The 26,138-nt window shown below is 39.4% G+C and overlaps 1 protein-coding gene across 1 annotated transcript; it reads left to right on the plus strand.

Annotated features, from left to right (window-relative positions):
- Positions 1-209: 209 nt before the first annotated feature.
- Positions 210-24,454, plus strand: LOC124120427. The gene is made up of 19 exons (XM_048400495.1): positions 210-324; positions 2,656-2,749; positions 5,025-5,222; positions 6,050-6,186; positions 6,980-7,088; positions 9,027-9,187; positions 9,440-9,562; positions 10,078-10,189; positions 10,508-10,674; positions 11,758-11,865; positions 12,392-12,469; positions 13,282-13,405; positions 15,853-16,026; positions 17,022-17,243; positions 18,677-18,795; positions 20,070-20,127; positions 22,266-22,571; positions 22,815-22,883; positions 24,082-24,454. The coding sequence occupies exons 1-19, from the start codon at positions 319-321 to the stop codon at positions 24,222-24,224; spliced, it is 2,508 nt and encodes an 835-aa protein (XP_048256452.1). The 5' UTR covers positions 210-318; the 3' UTR covers positions 24,225-24,454.
- The last annotated feature ends 1,684 nt before the right edge of the window (positions 24,455-26,138 follow it).

The following is a 26,138-nucleotide window of genomic DNA, read 5'->3' on the forward strand; positions in this document are numbered from 1 at the left end:
CGTGAAGACCATTCCTGGTGTCCTCCTCCGTGATATTGCTGGAATATTGCTAAAGGTGGCGTAAAACCAAACCCACTCACTCACTCACTCACTCACATTTTCAGAGATGAACATTGCTTGCATTTAATCAGCAATTACAGTGCTGATTAACCCTAATTTCCCAATAACTCAAGAATGTCATGTGATGAAGAGTGTCATTGTGTGTACACGTCGTCGGCAGTGAGGACAACGTGATACACTAAAATACACCCACTTAAATTTTTATCAGTGGTCTGTCATTCACTCAACTGATAACAACGGACTTTTTGCAGCATCAACATGAAGGTAAGCAAACACTTGCACTGTATTCTCACAATTATAATATAAAACAAAAAACAGATACGTGTTAAAAGTTGATTCATCCTTTCTTATGTCTTACTATGTTATATTTGAATATCTCGTATGAATTTGATAATTAGAACCTGGCACTATGTTTGACATAATGGCGACTAAAATATTATCATAACTTTATGTAAATATAACACAATCTTCACAGTTATTTAGTTTATTCAGGAGCATATGTCTTTGCCCTGTTTTGGCTGGTATATATGTCGTATAAATTGGTATATATACCCATACTCATAATTATAGTCACCCCATATCACACATATATCGAGGGGTGACAATAATTAGGGTATGGGTATGGTGTCATTATTATCTGAAGAACTATATTTGACATGCTGGCGATTGAAATTATTATTTGTAAGAAAACATGAATGACACAATTACCATCGATGTTAGCTGTTAGTATATATTTGTTTATGTTGTGCGAAATTTTCTTCGTATCCACGCGTTCGTTAGAGATAGAATGTGTTTTTGTGTCACGGTCAAAGCTTTTTAATAATCGTAATTAAAATCCTAAGATGGAAATTGTGTCCCATGCAGACTCATCCACTGGACAACAGTTAAATCAGACAGCCTTTGATATAACCTTATCATATACAGTCCTTACAGATAAAGTACCTTTGCCCTGCACGTCCTCATTGTACTAACTATCTTCTTTTAGTGGATAGTGGGGTAGCCTAATGGTTATAACGATCGTTCGTCGCGCCGATGGCCCGGGTTCGATGCCTGTGGGTACAATATGTGAAGCCATTTTCTGGTATCCCCCGACATAATATTGCCAAAACGGCATAAAACCAAACTCACTCACACTTAGCCTTGGACATTCCGGTCCTCTAATATATTAGTTCTTCTGATATTACAGTTAAACAGTTATTAAGCAAATACCTATTTACTTAAATCGTTGGCTCTACACGACGACGATCCGGTTCGATTCAGTGACTTCAGTTTGTAAATCCATTGTTGCTGAAACATATTTTAAACATACGCTTAACATTATGTACAGCAAAACTAGCATCCTTATTTCCCTCATGAAAAGTAAATGTTTTTGCATTTGTATATGGGTGAGTGAGTGAGTTTTAAACACTCACGCCACTTTTAACAATAGTTCACGGTGTCAGATTAATGTGGGAGGAAAGCCCAAGTGATCCAGGTCTCAGATTTGACCACTTTTGGGAAACTCACGAGCAAAGGTATGGTGTTGACATACCTAGAATACCTAGAACGTAATCGGGACGAATCGGTATGCGAACCCACGATCATAGGTTTCTATAGGTTTCATAGGTTACTCTGTACAGCGAATGTTAGGCGCCTTAGACGACTGGGCCACCCGTTCCCCCTGTACATGTACGAATGATTAACATCATTACATTGGTAAATTACATTATATACTATAAACTCATCATATGATGTCAAAGTTGATACATGCACTGACGTATTCATTTTGTGATCTGACCACCCACGTGAAGTGGTACGTGTTTACCAAAAATATCCATGAATCATTTGGTTATGTGTTGAAATGCATTATCATTTCAAGTAAAAACGTTGTTAATTGCTTAAAACACATTTCACAAATCTGTGCAATATCTTCGTCAACATGTTTAGACAGTGTTTATTTCTTTTCTTAAAATATCCGGATGTACAATGATAATAAACATACGTTGATTAGATTTCTATTAATAATTTAGAAAAGCGCTGGGAACAATGAAAATGACACGTTTATCAAAATGCTGATTATCCTGTGTCTACATCAACAAGAAATAAGAAAGTTTCTCTAAAGATGTCTTCTTCACCAACTGTACATATTACCCTTATTTTACCAATAAAATACACAATAGCTACCTCGAATGTGCTCGTTCATAAACATAGCACTTCAATTAAATAACAATTCCGTTCATTGGTGCCGATGTACTCAATTATGTTAACAATATTCAAGGCAACCAACGCGCTATACAAGTGTTATATGGTAAACATGTGGGGGACATTTCCAAATTGGACACTCCTATGACAAAAATGATGTAGTTCCCTATTTTGACTTGTACCATGTTTTCCAGTTTTATTAAGGTGAACAATTGACTTGCTTTTGCATGTGTTTGTGATGGTTGCTGCAGTGGGGCAGGCTATGCTCACCTTTTTGCGAACACCTGGTATCATTATTATTTGATAGTAGTTTGAGAACACACTCTTATTTTGTAGTAAGTTTGGACTAGATTATGGAAAGTGTTTGCCGCTTTTATCAATTTGGATGTCAGTTGATTCTCCTGTTGATTGTAGGTATTGTTAGTTCTTGGACTATGGCTAGTGTCGGCGCACACCAGCACGGCCCAGGTGTGTACATTCGACGCATCCGCAACAGTCGCCCCGAACGGTGAGGATCCCGCGACAATCACATATAGGTGCCCGGTTTAGCTATGATAGCCTGATTACTGTTGGGTCCACCTCTGTCCTGATAAGATAATACAGTGTACATACTATCTCGGATATGTGATTGGTGTACAAAGAAAAAGCTCCAGTAACGCTGTTAAAAAGAGTAAAGAAATACGTTGATGTTATTTATTATGAAACTTATTTACAAATTATCTTATACTTGTAAGGGGACGCCAGAAACAACATGACATCACAAATCTACATGAGTCAGCAAGTCTACAACATGACATCACAAGGCTACATGAGTCAGCAAGTCAACAACATGACATCACAAGGCTACATGTTGCCGCAATTCTACAACATGACATCACAAAGCTACATGATTCAGCAAGTCTACAACATGACATCACAAATCTACATGAGTCAGCAAGTCTACGACATGACATCACAAAGCTACATGATTCAGCAAGTCTACAACATGACATCACAAAGCTACATGATTCAGCAAGTCTACAACATGACATCACAAAGCTACATGTTGCCGCAATTCTACAACATGACATCACAAAGCTACATGATTCAGCAAGTCTACAACATGACATCACAAGGCTACATGTTGCCGCAATTCTACAACATGACATCACAAAGCTACATGATTCAGCAAGTCTACAACATGACATCACAAGGCTACATGTTGCCGCAATTCTACAACATGACATCACAAAGCTACATGATTCAGCAAGTCTACAACATGACATCACAAGGCTACATGATTCAGCACTTCTACAACATGACATCACAAAGCTACATGATTCAGCAAGTCTACAACATGACATCACAAGGCTACATGGTGCCGCAATTCTACAACATGTCATCACAAAGCTACATGATTCAGCAAGTCTATAACATGACATCACAAAGCTATATGATTCAGCAAGTCTACAACATGACATCACAAAGCTACATGATTCAGCAAGTCTACAACATGACATCACAAAGCTACATGATTCAGTAAGTCTACAACATGACATCACAAAGCTACATGATTCAGCAAGTCTACAACATGACATCATAAAGCTACATGATTCAGCACTTCTACAACATGGCATCACAAAGCTACATGATTCAGCAAGTCTACAACATGACATTACAAAGCTTCATGATTCAGCAATTCTACAACATGACATCACAAAGCTACATGATTCAGGAAGTCTACAAGATGACATCACAAAGCTACATGATTCAGCAAGTCTACAACATGACATCACAAAGCTACATGATTCAGCAAGTCTACAACATGACATCACAAGGATACATGTTGCCGCAATTCTACAACATGACATCACAAAACTACATGATTCAGCAAGTCTACAAGATGACATCACAAAGCTACATGATTCAGCAAGTCTACAACATGACATCACAGGGCTACATATTGCCGCAATTCTACAACATGTCATCACAAAGCTACATGATTCAGCAAGTCTACAACATGACATCACAAAGCTACATGATTCAGCAAGTCTACAACATGATATCACAAGGCTACATGTTGCCGCAATTCTACAACATGACATCACAAAGCTACATGATTCAGCAAGTCTACAACATGACATCACAAAGCTACATGATTCAGCAAGTCTACAACATGACATCACAAATCTACATGATTCAGCAAGTCTACAACATGACATCACAAAGCTACATGATTCAGCAAGTCTACAACAATACATCACAAAGCTACATGTTGCCGCAATTCTACAACATGACATCACAAAGCTACATGATTCAGCAAGTCTACAACATGACATCACAAGGCTACATGATTCAGCAAGTCTACAACATGACATCACAAAGCTACATGATTCAGCAATTCTACAACATGACATCACAAAGCCACATGCTGTCGCAGCGCTCCAACATGCTATAGCGATATCATATGACATCATTCCAATTTCATGCCGCGATACTTTAACATGACACAACGATAACAACATCATGGCATTACGAAACCACAACACCATAACAGGTCACCTCACTGCTATGGCTTTGCACCACTATCTGCGAACTTTACGTCACGATATTTATATATGACATTATGATACTATCATACAACTCCTTCCTTTTTATTGAGTAATGCCGGGGCTTTGTACCATAATGCACAGTACAATAATAATAATAATGATTCAAGAAGACAGGGGTTATTCGTAACAAGAAGCCCTTCATGTTCTGTCCATGACTGAAATATCCTTACTTCTTGCACGAAAATCTTCCAGATCCTCGCCTTCCACAAGCCCTGCCACCGTCCTTTCAAGTCACCATCGAGGGCGCTCTCATTGATAGGAACATGAGCGTGGTTGCGGAGGAATATTTCGATCAAGATTCACAGCGATCCGCCATGAAACTCACACAGAACGGACAGATTGAGTACGTGTACATAAACATGAACACGAATGAGAGCTACCATGTCCTTAGTAAGTATTCTGTATGGAACTATTTATCCCTATGCATATAAGAATGTACAGATTTACTTTTGAAGAAAGAAAAACCAAAATGGAACCAATTGATATTTATTTCAAGTTGGTGCTATATTGAAAATAAATCGATTACTAAAGGATATTCTTCTATTCCCGATAACATAAAATGTTAGGAATCTTTATTTATAAGTCATGTTTGCAATATTCATAAGTTGGAACGATAAAACTGGCCTGACTGTCTTCTGAGACAAATATTTCCGTGGAGGGTCGGCGGCGGTATCCCAGTATCCCAGGGAAGACGAAGGAGCCTATTATACTGAGGACGTATGATGTATGACCGCGTTGACTGTGTCCGTGTGGATAGCTACTCATTCTCTCAACCTTTGGTTTGCCTTGTACGGGTTCGAATATTTTCAGGACACAGCTTGATTATTAGTAAATGCGCCGTTAAAACAATTTCAGTGGCTAATTAGGTTAACAAGATCATAAATGGTTAATTAAGATGTGGTACGTCTCGATCGCAGGTGTGCATTTCATCACTAGAAGAAACGCGTTGTTTTCTTGGAAAGAACATGAAATGACGGCGCTTTCCAAATTTTCCCTGTATGGTGTGACCGTTACGTTCAACAAGTCAAATGCATTTCTAATCCAAAGGTGTTTCCTGCTTCCGATGGCATTGAATAACGTGATCTGAAATAGCGTGTGCGCTGAATTGAAAGGATCATAATAGCGTTATTTTTGTATCGGTTGTGGTGTTTCTGAATGAAACTTGATTTGTCCAGTGTTTTGTTTTGTTCTGTGGACGATTCTCTTCCGTTTTCTAGACAATAACTGCACCGTCATGAACCAAGCTACGGACATGGATGATGTATTTATCGGTGGTAAAATGCCTGGCAACAGCAACATGACCCACACCTATTCAACAAGTTATATCCTGAAGTTTGCTCAAAAGTACGGGGAGGTATGATCCTTTACATGTATTGTTAGCTCACCTGAAACAACTGTTTTGCTTAAGTGATGAAATGCTGTTCATTGTACGACCGATCTTTGTAAACGTTTTCATGTATTTTTTAAATCCTTCCAAAGTCCATAGATTATAGATTTGTGCTGTGTATGTGCTGTTTTAGATAGATACAAGTTCTGTGCTTCATAGGACAATTGTTCCATTAATTTAACAAATCAGGATAACTGCAAAACCCAGACTTTTGTCAGATCAACACCGCATTGGTTTACCTGACATTTCATCATATAGTCAGTGTTTTGTAAATTAAGTGTGACCAACCATGAGAAAAGGTACCTTATGTGTGAAAAATCACATTTTGACTTGTCATTATATTTTAAAGCTACAGTATCTTCGGACTACAAAAATTCAACTCACAAGCTTCAATTCATATTCATTACAGAGATACTTGAGATCAAACATTTGGACATATTTTCCGACTTATAACTGTTGATGTAATACTTGCCCGTTTTTAGACATAATATCTGATGAATTGAGAAGTAGACAAGTATGCTGAAAGGTTTTGAAATAATGTTTTAATACATTACGAACTAACGAGAGAAAAATAAGATATCTGTGTACAGTCCGCACACATGGCGATCTTCACTGAAGTAAGTGGACGTCAAACGTCTTTATGACGTCATAGTACAATTGTATTCTAGCATAAGGTTCTTTTCTCCTTGTGGGTCACAAATATTAAACTGACCACTAAGAATGTGATCATGTGTACAAGGCCTTAACCTGTTCTCTGAAGGTTTACAAGGGGCAGACATCGGTTAGAGGTGTCCTGTGTGATCATTGGCAGTCGTGCATGTACTGGGGCTTTCTCGGCGTCAACTTCACCGTCGACTACTACTTCTCAGGTATTTAAAAAAAACAGGTAGAGGAAAACCTCGATAGACTGGGCCTCTTTAGTCCGAAGCTCGTCCTCCCGGACGATTACTGTCCCGAATATCCATATACATACACATGTATAATTACCAGCTGACACTACCACAGGACCAAACTCCGGATTTTACACCATTGAAACACGCGTGCAATGACATACGCATGTAAAATACCTGTTGACAATACCACAGGACCAGTTTCAGATTTTACACATTTTGAAAAAATTCGCAAATGCAAAAGGAAATGCATATGACATATACACGCACATACAACATTCTGTAATCTTTCATTGTTCATATAATTATTTCAAAACGCTTACCGAAAATGACTGAAAAAGGGGGACTATATATGAGCTTTGTCAAATCGGCTATTTGAATCAGATGATTTTATTGTGATAAGATACCTGATTGACCAATCAGAATCCATGAATTTTCAAATTCATGGTAATATGTGTTTCCCTTTCTACCGTCTCAGGTTTATTGTTACTTGGATTAAATCACTACTGAGATTAGGTTGAGATACCTTTGATGTGTTTGAATAACGATCATGAATATTAATCTTGTTCATGAAGTTTGTGATATGATCTTGATTTCATATATTGTTTTCTTTTTGCATTGTGAGTGTAAAAAGGGAGAATTGTTAACTAGAATGAACTTTGTACATCCTACTAATGGAACAGGTCACGTAATATTTTCATCATTCATTTGTACAATATCTAAACATGGAAACCAGAAAAGGTGCGTGCGTTCCACATGTTTCAAGACATGTTTTTTTAAATTAATTGATATCGAAATATGTGCATCCAGTGCACATCAATCTATGGTTAACGGGTGATAAATTCCAAATTATTCCTCACGTCTGTTTCAGACAAAAACCCATGAGCAAATTATGAAAATGCGACAAAAAGCTCGTGGGCATAATTCTTTGTACTTTTAAATAATGACGTGATGTCTCTTTTACTATTATTTGATATAAATGTACTTCATATTCTTATCACTTTTGTTAATGTCTCGGTCGTTTTTCTGAGGTTCTTTCATCTCCGGGTGGTTACCGAAAAACGGAAATCGTTTTTTTGTGCTGTGTTCATTGCACTTTGGTATCCTTTACAGCATAACTTTACTTTACCTCACATATATGTAGTCGTGTCGACGTCGTAGGATGTTACCATGGTCACACTAAACCATTCGGGAATGTCTATGTTTGATTAAACGGACAAAAATCAACAGTAGCTGTTATCACTTGAAATTTGGTATTTTGACTTAGTGAGAGAGTGAGTTGGGTTTAACGCAGCTTTGCACAGTATTCCAGTTACATCACGGCGTGTGGGGTTGGGGATGGGGTGGGGTTGTGGTGGTGGTGCACGTATATGGTGCTGACAAACCGTGAACCATAGGTTGCAACTTTTGACAGCGAATTGCGGCGGCTTTGACGACTGAGCCAACCGTGTATATTGAAATGTTTTTTACACGGCTTTGACGACTGAGCCAACCATGCATATTGAAATGTTTTTACACGGCTTTGACGACTGAGCCAACCATGCATATTGAAATGTTTTTTACACGGCTTTGACGACTGAGCCAACCATGCATATTGAAATGTTTTTTACACGGCTTTGACGACTGAGCCAACCATGCATATTGAAATGTTTTTAACACGGCTTTGACGACTGAGCCAACCATGCATATTGAAATGTTTTTACACGGCTTTGACGACTGAGCCAACCATGCATATTGAAATGTTTTTAACACGATGAACTATGCCTCAGTACACACACAACCGTGCATACGGTTTCATTTTTTTCATTTTCCACACAGGAAACAAGGGAAAACAGATAATATTAAGGTACAACCAGGTATATTAGATATATCTGGCTCCTCCGTATTGTAGCTAACTATTTCTGTTTTGTGTTTCAGTCTCCACGTGGACAAGTGCAGACGGAACAATGCAGATTCCTGTGAGAGCTGAGGTCCAAGGCTACAACTCCATTGTTGGCCCGGGTGCAATGTCAAGCTTCCATCATATTTATGATTATATTGGTTTTAAAAGCTACATTGTGGACCCGAAAAATCTAGAGGTAAAAGCAAAAAACCCATTCAAATTTGTAATAAGTGATTAATTTCCATAACTCTAGTAAGCCTCAATAGTAGTAGATGTGAGTCGAAATGTGGTTGAGCGACGATTTGAAGATTATTGCACATGCACGAGGGAGTGAGTGAGTGAGTGAGTGAGTGAGTGAGTGAGTGAGTGAGTGAGTGAGTGAGTGAGTGAGTGAGTGAGTGTCCTTCTGTTTGTGTGGTTCATCTATCATCATAATAATTCCATCTAGACTCCAAAAGGCGTTGCATGTGCCGGTCGGAAACACACCCGAGCGATGCCGAAGCTGAAGACACACTACCAGTACAGGGAGGAGATAATAGACCAGGATATGAACATGGTCGTAAATGCCGATGTAAGTAAATAAAAGTCCATAGAGAGAACAACGTCCATACATGCATAACACAATGGTAACCGACCTGATGTATAAAAAATATTCATAAACCAATACGCTGAAGCTAATTATATATACATCTCACCCATATTATATGAGTGAGTGAGTGTTGTTTAACGTCGCTTAAACAATATTTCAGTTGTATCATGGCGTATCAGCGGTGAAGTGATGCACCTGTTTTCTCACACATTTGGTATCATATAGGTTGACATATATTAGGAATCGTACAATTGTTTTCAGCAGAGAATTTAGATAGAACGGGTTTCTCGCTTTTAATTAAAATTTACCACTTTTGTGAAACCCATGAGCAAGGATATGGTGCTGACAAACCTAAAAACATGACTGGGACCAACCGGATTACGAACGCACCTCTGCAAGGCGATTCACGTCGCCTTCGATAAATGGATCAGCCGTGCTCCCTCATCATCCATAGAAACACGGTTTCTTCATTCCATGCCACGACGTTATTTCCTCAGGTGTATTACGACTACAACTACAAACTCCTCCGTTTCGACAACCGCCCTAACGTAATCAGCTACCCTTACTACAGCTACGACGCCGTCACGGAAATACACGATTATAACACAGGTACTGGATATAAATACATACAATAGATACAGGTTGACGATTATGATCAGAGAGACGGATATGTACAATTTGGGAGGAAAACCCCAAAATGACACAAGTTATGATCCATGAAAACTAGAACAGCGAGGTCGAAATGAAATATATATTGATAAATAGTATTGCATTCTCATTGTAAACCATTTCGGGGACTTACGATTTACGTAAGATGATCAACGTTTTCGGACATGAGTTTTAAATGTTTTTGATACTTCAACGATTAATGATATCCGGAAATGTAATTTTTAAGTAAGTTGCTAAATTGTGTGAAATATTTTTCAGGAGTTGCCTACGTTATTGACAAGTCCTTCCTCAACTGCTCTGTTGTTCCAATTGAGAACGGAACGTGGGACGCAACAGTCAATGTCTCCCGCTTGCATCAAGCCATCGGGATGAAGTCTCCAGAACAGCTCTTTGACTTAGATCCTACATTTGCCTACTCTGGACAGGTAGTACAATACACCCTGTCAGGAGCTTGTTAGCGTTATTTAAGGTGCAAAATCATTTGCTTCTAACATTAATCACACGTTCTCTTGACTTCTCTTGACCTTGGGTTGTTCCGAGTTTTAAGCAAAATGTAAATCTCAAAGTATCCCTGTCAACTTAAATAGATTTGTTGAGAAAGCAAGAAGAACCAATGTGACATACATCATAAGTGAAGCGCAAACCAAAGACATCCATGCAGAATTCCATCGTACAATCCATGTATCCATCATCCCTCACACAATGGATATGCTCTCGATTGGGAGCACCGATGGAGCTTGTTGGCATACGTGTAAAAGGATGACAGTTACTTGAGACGAAACACTTAAGGAAATTAATCCACCTTTAAATTGAAAATATTTGAATTGATAAGCATTTTCGGCTCAACATATTCAATGATACAATCAGTTCAAGCTGCCAGGCCTTTTTTCAGGCCATCTAGCATCCCCAACGAATTCTTTCCTGGTGACAATTACTTTTTTCCAGGCTCTTCTGGAACAAATTATATGTTTCACCAAAGAATATCAACATTCTATTACTGACGTCGTAAAATTACTGTTTCCTGTCTGAAATATTTGGGGGTTAAAATAATTGCATACTGTTTGGCCATCCTGCCTATCTAGCAAATTCTTTCCTCATGACAATTACTTCTTTTCCAGACATTCTGGAGCAAATTATATTTCTCACAAACAAATCATCATTCTATCACTGACTTCGTAGTATTACTGCTTTCTGTCTGAAAGATTATGTCCCATAACGCGCTATTACGTAACGTATATTACAATTCAGAATGTGAAAAGGTTTCCTGTTTGAGTTTGAGAAAGACAAGGTTTCCAACAGGTATTAGCAAATTCATTGTCTAACGTAGATTTGACCAATCAAAATGTCGGATTCTAAAATATTCCGGTAGACAGGTAACACAAAACCAAAGGGCACTGCTCATTAAAGAAAAAAACAGGAAAAATGCATCAGCTGTGTGTGCATATTGATAATACATAAATATATTGTATGTACTTGTCATATTCTAAACCTTGTGTGGAATTTACAAGCGGACAGCTCGTGGGATCTTGTGTGACGTCTTTACTAATGTCCGTACGGACTTCGCTGACGCTGGACTTCTAGGCATGCCTGTAACCTTCGAAGTGTATTTCATGTCGGTGAGTTGATGTATTGTGAGGGACGGTTTGTTTGTTTGCTTTGTCATTGTTTAACGTCGCGGTATATGGGGACCAGTATGATGACAATGCGTAAACAATCGAGTCTGGATCAGACAATCAAGTGATGACATCATCAGCATCGATCTACGCAACTTGGAGACAAGCCTGATCACCTGACCCCGTTACTCACAGAGACAAGCATGGCATCAATTCTCGGGGTTATGGGGACGGGAAAACAATCTAGGGTCGAATCATTATAATACTGATGTAACTGATATTTACATTTTGTGTTCATTTATTGGCATGCCAAGAATTTGATGATATACAAAATAAGAAAACGTAAAACCTTATGGATAACAGCTTCTGGTTTATTGCCTTTAGCGTCGATGTAGATTCTGACACCATTATCAAGCTGGGGTGACGGTATACATTGTGGCAGTACATTCAAGACGAACACAATCTACCAATAATGTCACAATTAGCTGTGTGATAACAAGCGGTACTTATGTCATTTAAATTTCCCTAGAATGACTGGATTAGCGACAACGACGTCGGCAACAACCAGGACAGCGTGGACACTCCAGTACGGCTTGAAATTTCGGCAGTGAGTAAAAAATAGCCTTTACGCTTATCAAGTGAGACCTTTGCCAGCATTGTATATAATTCAAACGTGTTGAGATAGTTCCAAACACAATAGTCATACCAGTTGCACTGCGGCGCTAATATTGTGACAACTTCCCTATGCAGAGTTGCGTCCCACATGTGTGCATGGCCGCAACCAATAATTTTAAGGTTTTTCGACACCACACCCGCACTCGTGGGTTTCACAAAAGTGGTAACGTTTAAGACTTACTTCCCTTCGGCTTTTTTCTCCTGGACTCGTCATACCCAAAACCTTAAAAAGATCGTACTTGTTGTTACCCTGCCTGACGATCGGCAATGAGGGGATAACACAAGGACTGGTCGGCTCAGAGTCAGTATAATGTGTCTGAGTAGGGTATTCTAGATCTTGTTACACGGCGGCATCGTATCTCTGTAGGCTAGCTCTATAAACCTGAATAAATCTCTACACGTTCAAGCAAACACAAAAACGTACGTGCGCATTATGTAAGTGCATTAATCTTCAACACGATGTTAAACCAAATTTTTCATCACCTCACCTCACCATTTGGGCTTTCCTCAATTATTAAGCTGACACGCCGTGATATAACGGAAATACTGTATAAAGGGGTGTTAATCTAAACTTACTCACTCGCTCTCTATGACATTGAAGTCAAATGAACCTACTTTATGTTGTATAGGTTTTACGAATGAAACAAACTTAGGGAAATTATATGGAAATATATGAAAATTAGTATATATGAGAAAAAACATGTATTTGTGACAGTCAGCTATTGCATTTCATCTTTTTTGTAGGATGACTATTTTCTGTCGTATGATTTCTACAATTTTGATCAAGAAAACCCAGTGTTGAGTCGCTTTGACATTTCGCCATGCTACACCGACCAAGATGAGATTAACTTCGAGATAACATTCCCAGGTAAGTACTCTATGTATTGTACAAAGACGCATTCTCAAGGACGATTTTATCCATGTTTGAGCACTGCGTGATAAAGGTGTTGTGTTATGCGGATAGATGTTCTTTATGTGTGTGTGTGCATTCCCCCCCTTGTACATTTACATACCCTTGTGTGTCCAGCTAAGCTTTGCAATACCACATGTAAATGATCACGACGCTATACAAGTGCAATAATCGTGGACGCGACGTGGAACCCAATTTCACCTATGTGTTTGTACAAAGTAACCTTTGCCCCGAAACTTTCCCTCTGTATGTATACAGTTACTTTCTCTCTGTATGTATAAAGTAACATACCCTCTGTATGTATAAAGAATATTCCCCCCTGCATCTTTAAAACAACTTCCCCTCTGTATGTATAAAGTAACTTTCCCTATTTATGTATCAAGGAACTTTCTCCCTGTATGTGTAAAGTACCTCTCCATTTGCATGTACAAAGTAATGTCCCCTCTGTATGTGTAAAGTAACCTTCCCTCTGTATGCATAAATAAACTTTCCCACTGTAAGTTACTTCTCCTCAGTATGTGTAAAGCAACTTTCCCGCTGGATTTAAGTAACTTTCCGTCTGTGTGTAAAAGTAAAAAAGTAGCATTCAGTAGTGTTTAAATTAACTTGTATAAAATGTATGTATAAAGTAACTTTCCCTCTGCATATATATGGTAACTTTCCCTATTTCCTTCTGTTTGTATAAAGTAACATTCACTCTGTATGCTTAAAGTAACTTTCCCTCAGTATGTATAAAGTAACTTTCCCTCTGTATGTATGATGTAACTTTCCCTCTGTGTGTTTAAAATAACTTTCCCTCTTTGTGTATAAAGTAACTTTACCTCTGTATGTATAAAGCAACTTTCCCTCTGTATGTATAAAGAAACTTTTCCGCTGTATGTATAAAGTAACTTTCCCTCTGTATGTAGAAAGTAATTTTCCCCTTGTATGTATAAAGTAACCTTCCCCCTGTGTGTATAAAGTTACTTTCCCTCTGAATATATAAAATAACTTTCCCTCTGTATGTTTAAGTAACGTTCCCTCTGAATATATAAGTAACTTTCCCTCTGTATGTTTAAGTAATTTTCCCTCTGTATATTTAAAGTAACGTTCTTTCTGAATATACAAAGTAACTTTCCCTCTGTATGTTAAAGTAACATTCCCTCTGAATATGTAAAGTAACATTCCCTCTGAATATATAAAGTAACATTCCTTCTGAATATATAAAGTAACGTTCCCTCTGAATGTATAAAGTAACGTTCCCTCTGTTTGTATAATGAAACTTTCCCTGTTTGTATAAAGTAGCTTTCCCTCTGTTTGTTTGAAGTAAGTTTTCCCTTGTATGTATAAAGTAACGTTCCCTCTGAATATACAAAGCAACTTTCCCCCTGTATGTATATTGTAATGTTCCCTGTGTATATAACAAGTAACGTTCTTTCTGAATATATAAAGTAACTTTCTCTCTGTATGTATAGGATAAAACACGTCCGAGGGTTGTTATGATATTTAAAACCCGCATCCCAAGGGATTTTCCTAGGGAAAGGGTTATAAATATCATAACAACCCGAGGGGAAGTGTTATATCTTCCTTATTTTTATATACCGATTTTGAACCTTAAAACTACGTTTATCAACATTTTTATGTTTCGAACATACTTTCCATGAACCTTAGGAAACGGGCGTAAAATATCTGTTGCTGGCGTACGGATCTTGAAAAGGACATTCTAAAAAGCAGAGCAGCTTATCAACACCTCTCTAGCCTAGTGGTACACTTACTGGGCTACAGATATGAAGGATGCGAGTTCGATCCTCGGGAATATAAAGAAAACATTTGTCATTTGATTTTAAATTCCATTACATGTTACAATCTGAACGGAAGTTTTATAAATAAAATCCCTGGGATATTATAGCAAATATAACTTGAATATCCTATAAAATCCCAGGGACATTACAACGTCCCTGTTTATGAGATTTAACCCCACTGGAGAACAACAGGATGACGTCACCGGAGGTTTATAAGTTAAAGTAACATTCCTTCTGAATAAATAAAGTAAAGTTCCCTCTGTATGTATAATGAAACTTTCCCTGTTTGTATAAAGTAACTTTCTCTCTGTTTTTATAAATTAGGTTTTCTTGTGTATGTATAAAGTAACTTTCCCTCCTAATGTGTTTGTTCAGGTGAAGGCTTGACTTGACTTTGCATGTGTTTGTGACCGATGCCACTTGTTGGGCCGGATACGCCCACCTTTTCGGGAAAAACCTAATGTCATCACTAATTGATAGTGATTCATAACCACATACTTATGAAAAGGTGGGAATCGTATAATGGACACTGCTTCAGATGAAAGTGGAAAGGGTTTAGTCTCTTTTATTGACATTAACATAACAGATGCTAAATGATTTCGAGTGTGTTACTTTCATCCCCAGGGAACTATGTTGACTTCTTACTCAACTACAAGACTATTCTGGAAGATCTTGTGATTGTGAGCATCGCCAAGACGGGAGGTCTATCACCTGTCCGAATACAACGTGTGGACATGCACTGGGACAAACAGAACGCCTACCTCGTCGGAACAATCCTTGACGTGGCCCCCGTTCTGGGTAATGTCATAGGGGCCCGTTTTACAAAACGATCTTAATGCTAAGACGGTCTTTGTGAAACTTTAACATTGACATGCAACAGTCGTAGTCAGGTCGCTTTGTGGAGCTGGGCCCCGTTTCACAAAGCGATCGTAGCGCTACGGCTGTCTTAATTATATGTTAAAGTATGGGAGATACGATAGTCGTAGCACTATTATCGCTTTGTGAACAGGGCCCCAAGGGCCTACTTTCTTTTTTTATGTAACATCGTTGATGTTTGATGCTTTCATTCAGTTCAGTTCACGTATGCAGTATGTTCTTAGAGCACGAAACTCAAATGTTTGTTTAGTCGTTTGTTTGTTGTTTAAAGTCGCACTCAGCAGAATTCAAGCTAAATGACGGTGGTCTGTAAATAATCGAGTCCAGACATGTCAGTGATTGATATAATGAGCATCGATCTACACAATAGCGATACGATGAGATGCATCAACCATGTGACCGAGCTTGACCACCCGATCCCGTTCGTCGCCTCTTACGTCAAGCATAGGTTGCTGAATACCAATTCTAACCCAGTTGTCAGCTCATCAAGGATAAACAATACTGCACATTTAATGCCGCCTTGAACAGTACTTCTGTTATGACACAGCGGTTCATGAGGGAACGCAGGAAGCAGATGTTGGCACTTTGGACACAGACAGAACACGGTTAATAATCGGTGCTGATGCCGCTTTGAAACGTGTTTCAGTGCCACAGCGTCATTATCATTATTTGAAAGAAAAATCGCAGTTCAAAGGGTCGTAGACGTCATTTACATGGTGAAACAGCGGATCCTGACACGCCTAAGGGACACATATTTACACGTTATGAATAATGTGTCATCCTTTTTTTTTAATCGAGAAAACAATGCCAGACATTATGCATGAAATTTTCTTAACAGACCCATATACTCAAAAACACTTCATCTTCCATACATTTCGGTAACAATTATTCATACAGGATGTTGTTTTTTGGTTCAGCCAGGTACCGGCGTTGGCCCAACATGGTGGCACACTTCGCAGACGACGTTGTTTTACCCAACGTCGACGACCCCCTCGGTTGTGCGGAGAAGTGCAACAACCAGCAAGCAACTTGCAACAGCTTCGACCTCTGCCCAGTTGCACAAACATGCGCCCTGAGTTTGAATTACACATCGGTTGGAAAGGTTCTTCAAACCAGTGAGACCTGTGATCACTTTTCGCGTAAGTCAGTTTAGACTTGAGACGTAAACAAAGAAGCATTATTTGAAATGAAACTTTTAAGGCCCACGCTTGTTGAGACAGACAATACTGGTATTTATTCCATTAAGGATGTCTGCAGCTGTACGGACTTCCATGAACCGCTGAGAAAATCAGATCTCAGTGCTCGCTACAGCTGAACAGAAATCTGAGAACATCCCAGCCCCATGTACGCCCCATTCCGTCATTTTCCGTAATCGCAAAATGAGACTCGGCTGTGAGTGTGGATAATTTCTGCCCCAACAGTAAACAGGCTAACACGATTTCCGAGGCACGTTTTTGGCACGGTAACGTTTCATCGTTGTTTAATTTTCGCGAGTCTTACATATACTTAGCTACTTATTGAGAAAATCACTCCTCAATATATTCCATATATATTCCTATACAACAACGTTTTGGAAATATAGTTCCAACATGTTGATGTAAACAAATATGAATTGTTTATGGTCCGGGCCGCGCCTGACAGGGAATAATGATTAGCGTAAATAACTAAAAAAACTATCCTCAACGTAAGATGAGTGATGAGGGTATTCGTGTAAAACTGCAGCATGGTATCTCAGTGGGCTAGCACTATAACATCGGCATTAGTCCGGACTATCACTGAAAAAAACGAAGAAGTCCAGGGTTGTCATTCAAGACAATGTACTGGCAGTTTGTTATTTCATCGTCACAGACAAGGCACAATGTCAACACATTCGTGACCAACTCGTGTTATTCTGGGACAAGCCGAATGGCGACTCGTGCCCCTCCCGTGCCCACGTTTGCGACTGGGTTCCGCCTACGCGCAAACGAGCATTGTTCAATAATGTATGATGATCTTTGTGCATGATTTTCGTGCACTGTTTGTGGTATAATTGTGTCGAAAATGTATTCTGGCTTCATGACATGTCCCTCTTAAAGTAAACCTGTATGTCCCAAACCATCGTATATAAATGATACATGAAGCAAAATTGTCTATTTGAAAGCTGACATAGTTACAGGTTACAGTTTTCAACAGTAACATCTCCGCCGATTCCGCTATATATAAGATCCCAAACATTTTATCTTTACTAAATCCACCATTATGTTCGTACATTGTTTAAATACTGAACCAAAAAAGTTAGGGATCATGAAAACCTTTGGGGATATTTTTATGAAATTGTATGCTCAGTCTTCACTTACAAAAATATCTTACAAAATATTCCTGATCCCTGAACTTTGTGTGTTCAGTACACATATGTCGATCAATATATATCCATGTGGGCTTGTGTCCTTAAAACGCGTAGTTTCTGTTTCATATTTGAGAGGGTTTGAATCTCTTTACCTCAGATGCTACATGACAAGACAAGATAAGATATGATATACGAACCGATACGATACGATATGATAACTTCATAATAAACAAATATGTGTTACAGGTGTGCTGACCGGAGCAGTTGACCATGAGACACCGTTAGTAATGGCGTATAGACTTATAAGTACCGCAGTCACTTCAGGGAAATTTGTTATCCCAGTGCAGCTTCCCACTGTTGGCATCGTGAGTACACGTACTTAAATTAATCTTACATGCGTTCTCGTGTCGCTTGACTTTCTGGTCCATCGACCACTTGATTGTCTGGTTTGTTTGCAGGCCGCCGTCAGGGAACAAACACGTACTTTTTGTGCACATTGTGTGAGACGTGGGTTCTACCTGTCGAGCAGGCAATGCTTAACACCTTAGCGAACACTGTCATCACTGATCTTCAGTAATTCATATTATTTTTACAGCTGCGTTACCTTTTTACGTCCAATGGAATGCGTTTCGGTGGATAATCTAAACTGGTTATTCGCTGACGGTGACGTTATATATTCCCCTTAGACAGCAATATTATAGCTACTTCAGGGAGGTCTGTGAATCAACAAGCCTGTTGTAAGGAAAGTCATGCCAGTTGTTGATAACATGATCAACGACACATTAAGAATCAGGTCTTTTACCCCTGTACAATACCTGTCTACATGCAGAGCCGTGACACCTCCACAGACGGCCACGTCAGGTGAACATTCTAACCTGCTCATCAGTGTCAGGCTTCAACACTGAACGAAGCATTTCTGTATCTCGAAACCGAATATATATCGGTCAGTTCCGAATGTAAATGATAAAGGCTGTGCAATTATTTTGTGTATAATTTATAAGCCATCCACACCCAAAAGTGAGTACCATCGAATGGATAGGTCTGTTCTGTGTGAGTTGTCTTTTGGTAAAGTCGAAATTTTCCGTTTTACGTTATTTGAGAAATAGAGCCGAATCGCTTAAGAAGCTGACATCTGATTGGCTCAAGAACCCACGCATCCTTCATTTATATTGTGCCACGCATCCTCCGTTTAGACTGTGCTATCAGAGAGTTCGTACAGGGTTCATCTGACGTGATCTATGGAGGTGTCTCTCCTCAGATATGTCCGCATAATACTAGTGACCTCTGTAAGAAAAGAACATACATCCGTAAAAAAAAAAATATGCTTTCGTCGTAAGTCAAGTAACTGTTTACAGTTGTTAGTGGTTTTATCATGCTTATTTCGAAATGAATTATTTTAGGTTTCATATATATGGCGTTAATTGATCTATATTTCCACATATATACCTTTGCATAGTGGAATCAATCCCAATGGTACAATGTGTGAAGCCCATGTCTGTTCCTTGAATATTGCTAAAGGCGGCGTAAAACCCAACTCACTTCGATTTTTTTGATTTTTTTTAAATACTGTCTTTCAAAACTTTCTCTGTGTACCCGCTTTGAACAAGATTTGAGTATTTTCTTTTTTAATCACTTCCAGAATCAGACATTTACAGCTAAAAGCACAAGACAGCGGAGTTACAGTGCAACAACACCGGGTAAGAAGTCTTAGTTTTATACATACATACATACATACATACATACATACATACATACATACATACATACATACACACACATACATACATACATACATACATACATACATACATACATACATACATACATACATATGATATCGAGCACTGGCAAGATAGCATGTTACACTAAACCATTGTACAATAACACCATGTGGTATTGATGGTACGTCGTGTATATAGCATTACGTAGTATTCACATTATGTTATTGATGGTATGTCATGTATATAGCATTATGTAGTATTCACAGTATGTTATTGATGGTATGTCATGTATATAGCATTAGATAGTATTCACAGTATGTTATTGATAGTATGTCAAGTATATAGCATTATGTAGTATTCACAGTATGTTATTGATGGTATGTCATATATATAGCATTATGTAGTATTCACAGTATGTTATTGATGGTGTGTCATGTAAACAGCATTATGTAGTATTCACTGTATGTTATTGATGGTATGTCATGTATAAGCATGGTGTAGTATTCACAGTATGTTATTGATGGTATGTCATGTTTATTGCATTATGTAGTATTCACAGTATGTTATTGATGGTTTGTCATGTTTATTGCATTATGTAGTATTCACTGTATGTTATTGATGGTACGTCACGTATACAGCATTATGTAATACTGACAGTACGTTATTGATAGTGTGTCATGTATATAACATTATGTGGTATTCCAATTACGTTATTGATAATATGTCAAGTATATAGCATTATGTAGTATTCACAGTATATTATTGATGGTATGTCATGTATAAAGCATTACGTAGTATTCACAGCACATAATTGATGGTATGTCACGTATGTAGCATTATGCAATGTTATGCTATTTTATTTTATTCATAGCTTGTCAAGTATAATGCATTATGTAGTATTCATGTGCACATTGTTATTGATGTTATGTCAAATACGACTATTGATAGTTTGGCAAGCGGGTATCATTGTTTTATAACAACATTAGGCTATTGATTGTGTGGAAAACATGTGTCATTGTAAAATATCACCATTAGGCTATTGATAGTGGGACAAGTATTTAGAGTGTACACAACATGCTATTGATCGTGTGGCAAGCATGTTTCATTGTTTCGTATCAACATCATTGAATTGATAGTGTGGGAAGCATGTATCATTGTATAGTATCAACATTATGTTATTGATGGTGTGGAAAGCATGTTTCATTGTATAGTGTCAACATGAGGCAATTGCTAATTTGGCAAGCATGTATCATTGTATTGTATCAAAATAAGTCAAGGATATTGCATCGTATACAATCACTATTATGGTATTGATAGTGTGGCAAACACGAATAAGTGGAAGTGGGGGGGTATTGAAGTGGCGAAGTGGGGAGTTCGGAATGTGGAATGTGGAAGTGGGGAGTATGGAATGTGGAAGTGGGGAGTGTGGAATGTGGAAGTTGGAGAGTGTGGAATGTGGAGGTTGGGGTGGAATGTGGAAGTGGGGGAGAGTGGAATGTGGAAGTTGGGGAGTGTGGAATGTAGAGGTGGGGGAGTGTGGAAGTTGGGGAATGAAGGAGTTGGGGATTGTGGAATGTGGAAGTGGGGGAGCGTTGAATGTGGAAGTTGGGGAGTGTGGAATGTGGAAGTTGGGGAGTGTGGAAGTTGGGGGTGGAATGTGGAAGTTGGGGGTGGAATGTGGAAGTGGGGAGTGTGGAATGTGGAAGTTCGGGAGTGTGGAATGTGGAATTCGTGGAATGTGGAAGTAGGGGAGTGTGGAATGTAGAATTATAATAAATGTGCTCATTACAACTGTGTAACCACTACAACAAGTTACTACTTGTTCTAGCGACATGACATCTTATAGTAATCTAGTGCGTTGAACGTTCTTGTTGAAGGATATATCATTTGTAAACGCAGGACAACAGACCTTACGTGTATATGGTGCTCTCTCTCTCTCTCTCTCTCTCTCTCTCTCTCTCTCTCTCTCTCTCTCTCTCTTCTCTCTCTCCCTCTCTCTCTCTCTCTCTCTCCTGATGACGTTATATTGATGGGCATTGAAAACTATTTCTTTAGATGTCACTGTGACTGTTAAACCTTGTTATACTCTCACTGTCATCCTTCTGGCGTCCTAGGAGCCACGCCTCCACCAGCCGTCACACAAAACACAACCCCTGGACAGCAGACACCACAGCCAACCTCTGCACAAAAGACACCACAGCCAACCTCTGCACAAAAGACGCCACAGCCAACCTCTGCACAAAAGACACCACAGCCAACCTCTGCACAAAAGACACCACAGCCAACCTCTGCACAAAAGACACCACAGCCAAACCCTGGACACCAGACACCACTGCCAAACCCTGGACACCAGACACCACAGCCAAACCCTGGACACCAAAAACCACAGCCAAACCTTGGACACCAGACACTGAATCAAGGTGAACACGTCATTCACTGGTATAGGATAGTGTATTAGTATTATGTGTAAATTTGCACTTCATATATGCCATAATAATAATAATGTTGGTTTTTACATAATAAATGTAAAGTTTACAGAAGCAACCTCAACTTAATCGAGACCAAAACACCTTTGATCGAGATATAAATTCAGTCTGCCAAAATTTATGAGAGTCATCTGTAGTTGTGATTGTAACTAATTGTTTTCTTTCTTTAAACAACAGGAAAGAACCCGACGACACCAGTCAGTTGTACCAACGTCGCATCCCAACAAAAGTCGTCGAGCAACGCAGGTACGACTTCTACAACTACGACGGTCCCGCTTAAATTCTAAAGACATGTGATGTGGGACAGGCAGGCCGACACATCACATCGGATCACATGACACATCGCATAGGATCACATCATTCATCACATAAGATCACATCCCACATCACATAGAATCACATCACTCATGACACATCACATAATTAGTGAATGAGTGAGTTGGGTTTACCGCCGCTTTTAACAGTATTCCAGTCATATCGCGGCGTGTCAGCTTAATGTGGGAGGAAAGCCCGAAGTGATGCAGTCTTCAGATGTTTACCACTCGGTGAAACCCACGAGCACGGGTATGGTGCTAACAAACCTAGAAACATAATCGGGGGGACCCGGGATTCGAACCCACAATCATAGATTCCTGACGTGTCCAAGGGACACAACTCTGCAGAGTGAATCGCGGTGCCTTAGACGACTGGGCCACCCATGCTCCCACACATCACATATAATCACATCATCCATCACATAGGATCACATTACACATGACACATCGCATAGGACCACATGACACATCGCATAGGATCACATCACACATCACATAGGATCACATTACACATCACATAGGATCACATCACATAGGATCACATGACACATAACTTCGGACTACATGACACATCACTTTACGTATCACACATGATCCCATTACACATGACATGGGCCCACGTGACAGGGAATCAAAACGTATATGACATATCACACGACCATATGCCACATGACACATAACACAGAGCAACATGATCACATCAAAAATTGGATCACATGAAATTGGATCACATGACAACAGGATCACATGACACATGTCCACGTGACACAGAATCACATGATACATGTCAACATGACTCAGGATCACATGACACATGTCCACGTGACACAGGATCACATGACTCAGGATCACAAGATCACAGGATCACATGACACATGTCCACGTGACACAGAATCACATGATACATGTCAACATGACTCAGGATCACATGACACATGTCCACGTGACACAGGATCACATGACTCAGGATCACAAGATAACAGGATCACATGACACATGTCCACGTGACACAGGTCCACATCACATGGAACCACATCAGACATACACCAAATACTAGTAACGGCATGGATTCGGGTCTTTGGTATTTTATTTTAAAATCATCGTACAGCCGTCTTCTTTTTTTCATCCAGGGGCATTCGTGGGAGTTGCTTTAGCCATGTTGGTTGTGGGCGGCATCATCGGTGTCGCAGTCATGATGTTTCTCCAGCGACGGCAGCAGAAAATAGACACCCATGACGTTGCCTTTGTCAACAAAACCTTTGACGACAGCTAAAACTCTTCAACAAATGATTTGGCAATAGATTACTCTGAATAATTCTTATGGTGCAAATATTTCAATGTCTGTATCCAGATAATTATATTTAATCATTGGTGGTGAAATGTGACTTCTTTATTGTTTTGTTATTAATCATATATGGTTGTGTTCATGTTTCGTATAATAAATCTCAATATTCTGTTTACTTTGCAAAAAGGCAAATAAAGATAAAGGCATATACAGTCAAACACGGTTGTGTCGAACTTTGATGTGTCGAACTTATGGTTATCTCGAAGTAAAAGCTTGGTCCATGCGTACACCTTATTCATTATCATTTCCGGTTGTGTCGAATCTCGAAGTATTAACGTAGGTCCCTTCAACTTCGACACAGCGGTGTTTGACTTCATGTGTTGTTGTTTGGAATTACGCGTGTATCACGAGATATTTCAAGGGGCGGTTACGTATACTCGAAAACTTCTATTCAACAAGGATCTTGTAGCATGGACCTGCCATCGAATTTCAATTCACGTGACCACGCATGACAGTTGCGACCCGGATGTCCGTCGAATTAAAGCACGTCCGTTCCACATGGCAATCCATTTGTATGGACAGACAGGGCGGTTTTTGTCAACTCGTAACCCAACTCGAAATTCCATTAAACACTAACACCTTTTAACAGTGGTTCATTAAAACATGCTTTAATAAAGTGGGAATCGTACAATGAACTCTACTTTTATATTTCTTGTGATTATGGAAATGGTTTTGGTGCTTTTTTTGTTTGTTTTTGTTTGTTTGTTGTTTAACGTCGCACTCACCGGGGTTCTGTGGGCAGTATCAGTATTACAAACCTCTCCAGACTCATGGCGGTCAGGGTAAACACAGAACAGATGGCAGACACATTCTGAAGATAGTGGACGCTTTTGCACAGAAACTCCCCAAAGGTCCAGGTGAATGAGAAGAACGATGCTACCTGCAACAAAACAAAGACGAATGAACTACAATGCGTGCGTGCGTGCAAGCAACCCAAATGGCGACTAACGGGATCGGTATGTCAGGCTCGCTGACTTGGTTGATGCTTGTCATCGTATCCTAATTGTGTAGATCGATGCTCATGATGTCAATCACTGGAATGTTTGGTCCAAACTCGAATATTTACAGACCGCCGTCAAAAAGCTAAAACATATGTCGGAGGGGAAACGTCCAGCTCCAGCATATACAGTACTCATTCCCAGAGAGATTACATTCCTCTACAAAAGTCTACCAGATAGACATCTTCTTGCCAATGGGTATTAGCAGAATGTTTAAGACCTGTTGAGAAATGTGAGATTTGTTTCCAGAACCATTGTCAAATGATCGATCCTTTATAAATAGAAAGGCTTCACACAAAGGGTCACATGACTGCGGTATATCGAGCGTGGTCATCCATCCAACAACATTCCGCCGCTGACGTTGCTTAAAGGAAGTCACTGAGCCATACCCAAAGACTGGAAGACCTAATTGACAATTGCCAATTTCGACTTGCACCACATGTTCCCTTGGGGATTTGTTTAGGTGAACAATTGCCTTGCCTCTGTATGTGTTTGTGTCGGGCGCCACAGGTGGGACAGGAGACATTCATTCACCTTTTTGCAAACACCTGTTATCATCACTATGTGATAGTGATCCATAACAAAAGCTTATGATATAGTCGTAATCGGACAATATATAATTATGGAAAAAGCTCATTCGTGTTTATTTCAGAGATGGGGGGCGGTCGGGTAGCTTACTGGTTAAAGCGTTCGCTCGTCACGCCGAAGACCCGGGTTCGACTCCCGACATGGGTACAATGTGTGAAGCCCATTTCTGGTGTCCTCCTCCGTGATGTTGCTGGAATATTGCTAAAGGTGGCGTAAAACCAAACCCACTCACTCACTCACTCACTCACATTTTCAG

This window comes from Haliotis rufescens, unplaced genomic scaffold (genome assembly GCF_023055435.1).
Source record: "Haliotis rufescens isolate VD_foot unplaced genomic scaffold, xgHalRufe1.0.p SCAF_2, whole genome shotgun sequence".
NCBI lineage: Eukaryota > Metazoa > Mollusca > Gastropoda > Lepetellida > Haliotidae > Haliotis > Haliotis rufescens.